Here is a 12,343-nt window from a genome sequence, read left to right as displayed (position 1 = left end):
TAATAACATTTACTTATGATATGTGAGTATGGAATGTATCAATAACTTATCATCACAGATTTAGCAAATACAAAATATATGTAGCATCAGATTGGTCAGAACTTTGGTTTTGATACATTACCTTTAATGTATTAGTAGAAACATGTTGTTCAAATGGTTCAGGTTCATCTGATATAATGTTTTGTTATGATACATCATCCACCTGTTGTATCATGTTGGATGGTTCATCTTCCTGCAAACATAATAACATTTACTTATGATATATGACAATTACAAATTAAATTAAATATCTGATATATGAAAATAAAATGTATCCAGTAGTTTAAAAGTATATTAAAATATAAATATCAATAATTACATGATGTATCTATCTTAATATCTTCCTGGACATGAGATTGATCATTTTGAAGAGGGGTCAGATTTCTTTGGATCATTGTGCTCCTCCAATACAATAGGTGCTTCTTGTTGTTCGACCACATGGAATGGTTGAACAAAATCATCTTTTTAAATTTGAAATAACGTGTCAGTCATGTGGTGCACTATATTGTTGATAGCTTTCAAAAGATCAATATGATTTGAATCAATTTTATTCTCTAATCGCTTGAACTTTCGGTCAATCTTAATACAATAATATGAAAAATCCGAATGTATCAACTTATTAAATGTAAATTTTATGAGATATATCTTATAGTAATAACTTGTGTATTTCTTTAGAGACTTCTTTAATGCTTTGAATTACATATGAACAATTTGCTCCAAATGATCAGAAGATTCACCGCCTACCACTGACTTTGTCGTTGGTTCTATATCAGTAGAAACAGGCTTTTCTGATGGATTTGCTGGTATGACATCCTTATGCATGTTATCTGTTTCTACTTGAATTGGTTCTTTAGCACGGGTAGTCTTCCTTCTTTTGGGAGGAGGTGGATAAGATGTATCAGCAATATGAATGGATCTTCTTAATAATTTTGTGGGTGGTTTTGTTGAAAAGTCCTCAAATCCAGGGACTTCTTGAGGTTCTGTAAATTGAACTTGGCAGCTGATGTAGCAACTTCAGATTGATGTTTAGTGCCAGGAATGATAATAAATTTTATTTCATATTGAGATAACACAATGTTGGAGCATGGATACTGCAAAAAAGATTTGTTGCTAATCAGAAAACAAATCAATAAATACTATTGTATCAAGGTCAAGAATATAGAATGTATCTTAGATGTTATGTATAATGAGTCAGTGCATAAACGAATAATCTTCAGTACATATACCTCACTGAATATGGTAGACATGAAGGTCTCAAATTTTGGCTTGACGGCAACAACACGCCAATTAAAAATTTTGGGAATTTTATTACCCGCTCTTACAGTAATTTCAGAAGGCACTTGAGATGCACATTCGTAGATTCATGCATTCGGAGCGTATGACATGCCGCCCAAACGATACATATGTTTGGCATTTGAAAACTCTTGCCTCATTCCTTTTATTAATTTGGAAAATGCTATTTTCTCCCATTGGTATTGTTCATACCTATCATCCTCTTCCATCTTAAAATCATCAACAGAAATAGGTGAATCACCTAGTTGAGAAAAAACAAAAGTGTGGATGAATTAGAGAATGGCCATCTGAACAACGTCTTCATTTGTTTCTCATTCTCCAACCAGAAAATCTGAACGAAACGTGCTTTGTTGACCCCATTTTTTGTACCAGGGAAATATCTAGACAACAATCTACTTGTTGGTGCATCTAGGTACCGAAAATCATTGATATTACCAGTACATCGCAAACCAGTAATAATAGAAAATTCCTTTATTGTGAATCAGAGTATATTACCCTGCACGTGACGAATGTGCAATTCCTCTTTATTTTTTTGCTCTATCTCAAGAAGTAAGAGGCATTTGATGATTTGCCCTTGAACATTGCACTGTGGCATATCTAGGTAGTGACCAAATATGGTTTGCCTAAATAACTGTATAGCTTCTTCACCTATTGATGATTTGACATCATCAATAAAATTAGCCGTATACGCAGTGCCGAATCTCAAGGAGTGGGAAGAGATCTTCTTGATGACGTACTTTATTTCCTGCATTGACATGGAAAATGATTAAATACAACTTGAACTTAATATATAAATATGATGTATCAGAAGCATTAAATCTTGATACATAAGAATCTGATACATCAGAAGCAGTAAAGCTTGATACATGAAAATCTGATACATAAATGTAGATGTATCAGAATCATTTAAACTTGATACATTAGAATCTGATACATAAACAAGATGTATCAGGAGCAGTAAATCTTCAAAAAAAAATGATATTTTTTAAAAAATATACTATGTATCAGAATCATTAAATCTTGATACATGAGAATCTGATACATACACAAGATGTATCAAAAGCAGTACATGTATCAAAATCATTTAAACTTGATACAATAGAATCTGATACATAAACAAGATGTATCAGGAGCAGTAAATCTTCAAAAAATGACATTTAAAAACACACACTATGTATCAAAATTATTAAATCTTGATACATGAGAATTTGATACATACACAAGATGTATCAGAAGCAGTAAAGCTTGATACATGAGAATACGATACAAAAACACGATGTATCAGAAGCATTAAAGCTTGATACATAAGAATCTGATACACAAACTAGATGTATCAGAAGCAGTGAATCTTCAGAAAAAACTAAATTTAAAAAAAAAATCTTATATGGACTCATACCTTTGGGAGATTAGGGCGTGTTGTGTAACCCCCTTCAATCTTCTTGTCTGCTTCTTTGGGTGCATGTTGAAATGGAGATTTTGACTTCAAATTCTCACGTAGCTTATTCATCACTGCTGGATCGTTACGATGTTTGGATCTAACCTCGTCGAACCTTTCCAAGATGAATCAGAACCCGGTGAAACAAGAATTTCTTGATTTTTATTCAACTGTATGAGACCAACACTAAAAGATGGAGCGGATTCCATAGTATCAGTGAAGAATATGAGTAAAAAGACACAAAATTTACAGAAGAAAGCAAAGGAAATCAATTTTAGAAGAAAGCAATGAAAATCAGTTTTAGTGAGAATGAAGTGAGATTTCAGAAAAGGAAAAACTTAAACATACCTTAATTAGAATCTTGAAATTGAATAACAAATGTACAGAAATTCAAAATTCAAAAAACTGACGAAGTGGAGCTTGAAATTAGGCGTGAATTTAGGATAGTTGAGTGAAGTAAAATATGATGTATCAGTGAAATGAAGAGAGGGTTAAAAAAAGAGGAATTTTTGATATTTTTTCATATTGTAGGGAATATTAGTAATTATGGTATTATAATATGTTTAAATAGGTAATTTTTCCTAATTTTAATGGCTCTTAACAAAGAGGACATGTCGAGTAAAAACAATGAGAAAACGTCATAAATGGTTCTTAAACTATTGAAATAGGTCTAAAGTAGTTTCTTAACAATATATTTATTGGATTTAGTCTTTTAACTATTCAAAAGTTATCAAGTTTAGAGACCGTTTGGATTGATTGAAAAAAATAATTTTTAAATCAAAAAATAAAAAGCCAAACTTAAATGACTTATAAGTTAAAAAATAAAAAGTGGAGAGAGTCCTACTTTTGATTTTTAACTTATTTTAAGTCATTTTTAAATTTGTCAAACACTCTCATAAGCTAAAAATAACTTACCTAACTTTTAAGCCAATCCAAACATACTCTTAGTCTCTTGACTGTACACTTAACGTTTTTAGTCTCTTAACTGTCAATTCAACAATTTTAGTCATTTAGGTATTCAAAAATTTATGAAACTCATGTCTTTTTAAAATTAAATCCTTAACCTATTTTTTCAGTTGTTTCTCTCTTTAGGCAATTTTTTCTTCAAATTACAATTATAAAAAGAAATCTAACCTCAACGATTCAATATAAAATTAATGATGAAAGAAGATATAAGTCCCGATTTTATTCAATGGAGGGTAGAATGAAACATATTACTATTGCTAATGACTTAAATATTATGTTCATTCTTTAGCGGTTAAAGGTTCACAATTAGCGTGACTTGTTTTAAGTTTATTTTTCATACAAAAGAAAAATAAAAGATTTGATCTAATTACTCAAATTTCTCTCGTAATATAAAACGAACAAATAATAAAAGCGTTCTAATTCAAAACAAAAAAACAAATCTAAAAAGAAATTGCAAATCTACAATTTTATAATTTCAACTTCTAGAATATTAAACAATTCTCCTTCAATAAAGTCGTTGGAGTAAAATTTGAAATGAAAACATGTGAGTATAGAACTTCCAATTTTATTTTGATTGTAAGAAATTTGTTTATATTAAACATAAATAAACCTCTCCCAACACTTACCAGGCAATAACTTTTTTTATAATAAATTTTAGCATATTCAAGTCATCAGTAGCAATAATATGCTTCATTTTATACTCCATAGAATAAAATCAAGACTTATATATTTTTTTCTCATAAATTTTATTTTGAAAATTGTTGAAGTTAATTTTTTTTTTACGTAAGAGTAATTTGAAGAAAAGGTAATGGGAAAGAGAAACAACTGAAAAAATGGGTTAAAGATTTAATTTCGATATATGAATTTTGTTAATATAAGCCTAAGTTATTTGTATAAAAATTAAACAGAGACCAAACCTGATAAGTTTTTGAATACTTAAATGACTAAAACCATTATATTTATAGCTAAAAGACTAAAACGGTAAATATATAGTTAAAGGTAGGGGTATGTATCGGTCGATTCGGTTTTAAGTATTATCGATTCGATTTATTAGTTTTCGATTTCTAAATATGCTAAACCGATAATCAAACCAATAAGATATTTGTTATCGATTTTTAGTCTTAACGGTTCGATTTTTGGTTTAACCAATAAAAAAATATTTTAAAACAAATATACGATTCCTGAAGCAGGCGTCGTAACAACTTGCAAACCCTTGCCGCTTAACACTGAACCTAAAGCGGCAAAGCCTAAAGAGTAAATACTAAATATTAAATAGTATGATATAGTGATTAACTAATTATATATTTATATTAATACTTTTTGTTTGATATTTGTGTTTGAGTAAAATACTAAAAATTAAATTAGTAAATTATTATAATGTTAACAATTTATCGATTTACCCAATAACCCAATATTAAAAAGCCAATACTAAATCGATAATCTAATAATTTTTTTATAAAATTATTAAATAACTGTTAATCCAATAACCCAATAAATCAATAAAAAAAATTCGATTCAATTTATTGATCGGTTTTATTTTTCCACATATCTAATTAAGGAACGAAACTTGATATCTTTTTAGATAGTTAAAAAAACAAACACGATAAATAGATAGTTATGGAAGTATTTTAGAACTACTCCAATAATTTAAGAACCATTTATGCCGTTTTCTCTGTAAAAAAAATCTCCAAACTTCTATTAAAACCCTTCTTCTATTAAAACCCCAACCACAGCAGCCCTAAAAACTCCTTGCCGCCACACCTGTTCGTCTCCACAGCCACAGTCATGCCGAAGCATTATCGGCCTGCTGTGAGTTTCTACCGTTGTTTTTGCTTAGATTAGTTGAGTCTCGCCTTTTTTCCCTGTTCAATTTGGACATAATTTTGGTATTTTTTTTTCAGGGGAAGAAAAAAGAAGGAAATGCTGCAAGATATATTACAAGATCACAAGCTGTGAAATACCTTCAAGTCAGTTTATCACTGTTCAGGTATTTGCCCTTTTTTGTTGAGAAGAACAAGTTCTTGTGGTTCGGTCTTAGATTTTTTTGGTGTATCTGCTGATTTTGAGCTATTGGTTGTATAAATTCAGCGGAGGAGTTAGGTTGAAGAAAGGGGATTCAGATTGTACTGTTCAAATAGGAAAAAAGTTTTTTTTTTGTTTGTTTATATATAAGCTGTTGAATCCCCTTCACATAAGGCAAATGTTTTCGAAAATTGCCACTTTGAATCAGTTGTATAAATTGGTTGGGTTTTTCTTTTTGAGGTATAAGCTTTGTTGGTGTCTTTATTAGTATGCAGTTAATGTCAAAAAGTTTCAGACTTTAATTTGCACGGAAGGGAGTTAGGGGCGATCATATAAACAATGCCTCAATTCTGAATTAGTTGGAGTCGGTTTATATGTGTCTATTTTAAGCAGTCGGCTCTACTAGGGCCTTCTTTTGGGGAAGCTCATTTACGACCTTTTATTGTTCTCTGTGGATACAGGAAGCTATGCATCTTGAAAGGTATTTTCCCTCGTGAACCAAAGAAGAAGGTTAAAGGAAACCACCATACCTATTATCACACAAAAGATATTTTGTTCCTTAAACATGAGCCCTTACTTGAGAAGTTCAGAGAAATGCGAGCATATGAGAAGAAGATTAAGAAAGCAGTCTCAAAGAAAAATCGCGATCTTGCTGAACGCCTGCTAACTCGCAAGCCCAGTTATACCCTTGACATGCTTATTCGGGAGAGGTTAGTTTATCCGATCATAAACATCATCGTCTTAAAGTTAGACAGCAGCATGCCGAGTACTTAACTACTATTGTTTATCATGATTATTCTAGGTACCCTAAATTCATTGATGCACTTAGAGATTTGGATGACTGCCTTAGTATGGTACACTTGTTTGCTGCATTGCCTGCTGTAGAGAGAGAGAAGATACCGGTAAACCGTGTCCATAATTGCCGAAGGTGAAGCACTTTTTAAGGTCTAGTTGGTTGTGTTATTTTTTTAACCTATATACATACTTATCAAACTTACTCTTACCATGGGTTAGGTTGGGTCATGAATGGCAGGCCTTCATTTCTCGCACTCATAGACTAAGGAAAACATTTATATCAGTGAAAGGAATATATTACCAGGTATTATGACTTTGTTATTTGTTTAGTTCCCACGAACATGGTGATTTTTTTTCTTAGCTTGATTTACTAGTTGCTCTCTGCAGGCAGAAATAGATGGGCAGAAAATCACTTGGTTAACTCCACATGCATTGCAACAAGTACTTCCTGATGACGTTGACTACAACATCATGCTGACTTTCTTGGAATTTTATGAGGCAAGTAACATTTGTATATATCATTATTTTGAATTTGTATTTGTCTCTGTTGCTTGTAAGAGTAATTTAGCTTAAGACCCTTTAAATTAGAAGTCTTGATCATTTCATTTCCTTGAGTTTGCAATTTTTGCTGGAGAGTTGAGCAGAATAATGGTGAGCCGTCTTTTTAACTGCGTGCCTGTACAAATGCAAACTTGACTAGTATATTGAGATTGAAATAGAAAAAAACACGGTCTCTTGCTCATTCTCTTGCAGTTGTGCGGAAATACTAATCATTGAAGTGGAGAGCCTACATTGTAAGTCCTTTTATCAAAGATTTACTTTGGTAAAGTTGTATGCCTCCCTGTTGAATTTGATAAGGGAGAGCATTTTGCTTACTTCTATCTCAGTCTTTCATAGATTTACATGGTTAGAGTTATATGCATCTGTGTATTACTTACCTTTTCAAGAAAGGGTTGTATGCTACTTATTGAATTTAAAGAGAGAGAGGGAGGGGAGGAGGGGAGCAGAGAGAGAGAGAGAGTATTTTCTTGCTTCTGCGTTGATTTCTGCAATATGTTATTACCTTATTATTGTTAAGTTTAACATGTTAAATTTTTCGAATGCAGACACTCCTAGCTTTTGTTAATTTCAAGCTTTATCATTCAATAAATGTGAAGTATCCTCCCATTCTTGATCCTCGGCTTGAAGCTTTAGCTGCTGGTAAGATTTCATCTTTTCCTTTTCACTTCAATTTTTATAAGCCGTTAACAAAATTCTCATATTTTTTGCAGATCTCTATGCATTATCTAGGTACTTCGATAACAGAGCCTCCATGACAGAGTCAACAACTACTGGCTTCTCTGAATCTGATGTGAGTAAGGACCAAGGAAAGGGGCCAAACTATGAAGAATCTGAACTTAGACTTGCTCAACTGCAGCAACAGCTTCCTTCCAATGAACCAGGTGCATTAATGCACCTTGTTCAAAATGCTGTGGAAGCTGATGAAGATGATTCTGAAACCAGGGAATGCAAAACACTTTTCAAGGATATCAAGTTCTTCTTGAGTCGTGAGGTGAGAGATGTTTCTTTTAAAGTAGAAGAATATATTTAAAATGGTGGTTTTTGTAATATGAAGAAATTTATATTTTCATTTTGATAAAATATATATAAAGAATTTTATATTGATAAGATATTTTTTTTTCTCTGTGTCCATCTTTTTCTGCTATCTTCTTTAATTTCATTGTAGCAGGAAAAAGGTAGAGTGGTGGTTTGTCATTCTGTGATAGAATAGGAGCACTTTAGTAAGGGAAGTTCAAAATAGAATCATTATCTGCATGAGATTCATCGGAGAAAATTGCATTTAATCCCAAATTAATCTGGTTGCTATGCCAATTAATATTGATTTTTTTCAATATGACATCATCTTTGGATTGGCTATGGCATTTTCATTTCTAATGTAGCCCAATGATAGTTGATTTGGAGGAGGTGCTTGGCTGTGCCGGAAGTAGAACATGAGGGAACTACATAGTCGTTTTGACAAATTAATCTGGTAGCTATGCCAATTATTATTGATTTTTTTCATTTCTTGTTTTGGATTGAATTGTTTGTTATGGATATTTATCTCATTCATATTCATTTAATTTATTCTTTGAAGTTTTGACATTTCACTTCGTGGAAGAATGACCTTCTGTATTTGTAGCTTCTATGCATCCCGCTTTTGCCCCTTTTCTTTCACTTATCATGCCGTTTTTAACTCACGGTTTTTACTAAAATAATACTGCTGTGACTGTGGTGCCGCTGTGCATCCTTTTCTTTTTCGTTCCTATTCTCATTTATCATGTTGTGTTTGTCTCTCATGCTCAGGTTCCCAGAGAGTCACTGCTGTTTGTTATCCCTTCTTTTGGTGGTAGCGTTTCTTGGGATGGAGAAGGGGCACCATTTAAAGAGACTGACCAGAATATCACTCATCAGGTATTATTTTTTTTGGGGGGAGAAGGTAACATTCATCATGTAAGTTTTATGAAATTGAAATTTTGTAAAAATAAACCAAGCCTGAAAACAGTTCTTGAAAATTTGCTCTAACATGTTTCTTGTGAAACTGTACATGTGATACATCTTGTTGATACTTCTCCTTCTGTTATCAGCCATGAATAACATTTATGTTTTGATTTCAAAATCATTTAATAAATAATGTATTTTACTCATTAGCTCAAAATCCTCCTTTAATGTTCATTTGTAGAAAAATAGCTTCACATCTTTCTGTTTCCTGCCTTCTCTTCCTCATATTTGTTACCATTTGATAGTAACAATAATTTGTCGTTGCACTTCTAAAGTGGGTTTTGTGGCTTTGTTTGACACACTTCGTAAGAGGAAAGCATTGACGTAAAAAAATTTGGTAAGTTGCATTTTATGGTCTTGTCAATGGGTCCAAAACTGAGATGATGATGATGTGTGTGAGTATTATATCTATATGAGGTGCTTCTATCCTCTTAAGAGAGTCATATGCCTCTGGTACCTAGGTTGGCCTTATAAGCTTGCTAAGCCTGGCTTCCCTCTCCCCTTCAATTATTACGTGGAAAATAGTTGTCAGCATAAATTATTCATGTATAGCTGACATTTGCTTTAGTAGTGCCATAATGCAGTGTGTGCCGTTCCATTTGACATTGAACAAATATACAATTATAGTTTAACCTCTTCGGTCTAGAATTAATCCTAATGTACCTAGTATATACTCATTTGACCATGTGCCGGTTTATCTGGGAGTCTAAATGCAGTTATTTATTGTTTGTTCGAGATGTAGTTGATTGAAGTACTAGACTGAAATTAAACATTTGTGGTCATTTATGAGATTGGAATTGTAAATTGGAATTTCTGTGTCACCTTCTTGCTGTCTTTTGGTTTTATGTGAGTAGCTTAACCCCAGCATGTGTCAAGCTTGATTGTGTTGGAAGAATATTATAGCTGCTGATATCTTGCATGATCATATGATATGTGTTTCAGTTGTTACTTTTCCAATAGAATGAGCATCCAAGAATATTAATGGAAAAATTTTCAAAACAACATAGCTGTGACTTTTTCGTGCTGCTTGTCTCTTGTGTATTCTGCAGCATTTATTAAAACAAAATTGATAGGTATTATATTAAACCATATTAGGTGAAAAAGCTGGTTATAAAACATTTTAGTATTTATCACAGCTTGGAATAAAGTGGAAATAGGTTAGTGTTTTAGGATGTTCCTGATCAAAATGTGGTTGGGTTCCAGTATCTAAATGTAAGGGAAGACATCCAATTGCGTAATGTCTAGCATTAATAATGGAAGTTGTGTATAGGGCCAGTGCTCTTACGCATATATTAAGTTTTACATTCCTTGTGAAATATTTGGTCTTGCATTGCGATTCTTATCATCATATGCTTGTGCAGATTGTTGACCGGCCAACTCAGGGCCACAAATTCCTTTCCCGAGAATATGTCCAGCCACAGTGGATTTATGATTGTGTTAATGCACGCATCCTTTTACCAGTTGAGGAATATGTTGTGGGAAGGTATGCTCTAAATAAGATAATGTGATCTCCCTTAGTTTTCTGTTATTTATCTGCTAACAATAAAAGTCAACTAAACAATGTAATGAATGCTTAACATTGTCAACAGGATTCCTCCGCCACACTTATCACCTTTTGTTGATAATGAGGCCGAAGGCTATGTTCCTGAATATGCAGAGACCATCAAGCGTCTACAGGCAGCTGCAAGAAAAGAAGTGCTTCCAATGCCAGGGGTGGGCAAAGAGGATTTGGACGACCCTCAAAATTTACTTGTGGAAGGTGTCATCAACCGCGCTGAAGCTATTGAAGCTGCCGAGAAAAAACGGAAGGTACAATTTAGATTATAGATCCGAGAAGAAGATACATGGTTTGATTTACCTAAAAAAGAAGCATTTGCTTGACATCCTGTCTAACTTTTATGACGTCTCTCCTAGAAGAGCAGTGACATTTTGCACTTGTCTAGTGATGTTTTAATACTAGATAGCTATATCTAATAGCTTTCAAGCTGATTTTTCAATTGTACCTTAGTGCTACACATCTTTTCCAGCCTAACAAATTTTGGATGGTGCAGATGTCAGTTCTTCAGAAGCAGTATCATGATGAACTGAAAAAAGAACTTCGAAGTGCCCAAGTTTCTGCTGGTTCAGATGGGAATAAGGAGAGTGTTTTGGAGCACATTGATACTGGAGAAGATTCTCTTCCAGATTTAAGTCAAATTTCCAAGGATGCAGACAACATGTCCAAGATTGTCATGCCACGTAAAAAGCAGAAGCTACTAAAAGCTATGGAGGTAATGTCTTCGATGTTCTCATAGTTCCACACAATGTTATTTTTCTGTATTTTATCATGGTTGATCTATTTAGGTATAACTGCTACTTAGGTTTTCTTAAAACAATTACTTAAGAGAAGAAATGCCATTGAAAATGGTACTTTATGCCTCATATAACAGAAGTGCCTTAGGTAAAGTGGTAACAGTTATTGTAGTTACTAAACTACGCAATGTTACTTTGTGTTATCTTGGAACTTGTTCTTTGTACATGTTATCTCGCCACATATTGGAACTTACTGCCGTGTACTTTAGTGCGTCTTCCCAACTACTTATTTCAGAAGCACTTGTAACAGAAGCAGACACCCTTGCAAGACCCCTTATATCTCAGCACTTTTATTCATCTTCTTGTATTTCTCATGTTCACTTTGTCTTGACTGATTCATGTATACAACTTGCTGTCTTTCAGATTGGCAAAGAGCGGAAACAAGCTAGTGTTGATCGTTTGAAAGAGAGGAAAAGAAGAATTGAAGAAGGAAAGAAATCAGGGAAATAAGCAAATGAACGAGTGCTGTTTATCGTTTTTTTTTTCCTTTTGGATGGTTAAATCTATTATATTGTATATTACTGCTGCCAATTTGGCTAAAATTTTGCTGATCGTAGGGGTGTGATGTTTAGTATTGTTCGTCTTTTGAATACAATTTCTCACCAGTTAATACAAACATTTTTCCTGGATATGAAAGGGAATATTAAAGATTTAATTGATCTAATTAGATAAGAATGAATTAATAGTGATATTTGCTTAATAATTGCAAAATTAAAATTCTTTGAGAATGAAAATAATATTGATTCCTCTTTTGCATCATCCTTAGTGTTCATATTGCTTCACTGTATGGACGGTAGGGATGGACATAGTATGGTAGATATCAAATATCATATTGAAATTGAAATATTTTATATTGTGGTTTGGATTTTATGGTATTTGGTATGTATTTTAAATAAGTTTGGT

General features: G+C 32.8%; 1 protein-coding gene across 1 annotated transcript; it reads left to right on the top strand.

Annotated features, from left to right (window-relative positions):
* Positions 1–5,368: 5,368 nt before the first annotated feature.
* On the top strand, positions 5,369–12,069 carry LOC129891966 (pescadillo homolog). The gene is made up of 13 exons (XM_055967475.1): positions 5,369–5,542; positions 5,635–5,720; positions 6,217–6,465; positions 6,558–6,683; positions 6,770–6,854; positions 6,938–7,048; positions 7,657–7,750; positions 7,822–8,102; positions 8,894–9,001; positions 10,450–10,571; positions 10,678–10,897; positions 11,140–11,358; positions 11,804–12,069. The coding sequence occupies exons 1-13, from the start codon at positions 5,519–5,521 to the stop codon at positions 11,888–11,890; spliced, it is 1,812 nt and encodes a 603-aa protein (XP_055823450.1). The 5' UTR covers positions 5,369–5,518; the 3' UTR covers positions 11,891–12,069.
* Positions 12,070–12,343: the final 274 nt, after the last annotated feature.

This window comes from Solanum dulcamara, chromosome 6 (assembly GCF_947179165.1).
Source record: "Solanum dulcamara chromosome 6, daSolDulc1.2, whole genome shotgun sequence".
Classification (NCBI taxonomy): Eukaryota; Viridiplantae; Streptophyta; class Magnoliopsida; order Solanales; family Solanaceae; genus Solanum; species Solanum dulcamara.
The sequence above is the reverse complement of the archived record's forward strand: the minus strand, read 5'-3'. Positions and strand labels throughout refer to the sequence as shown.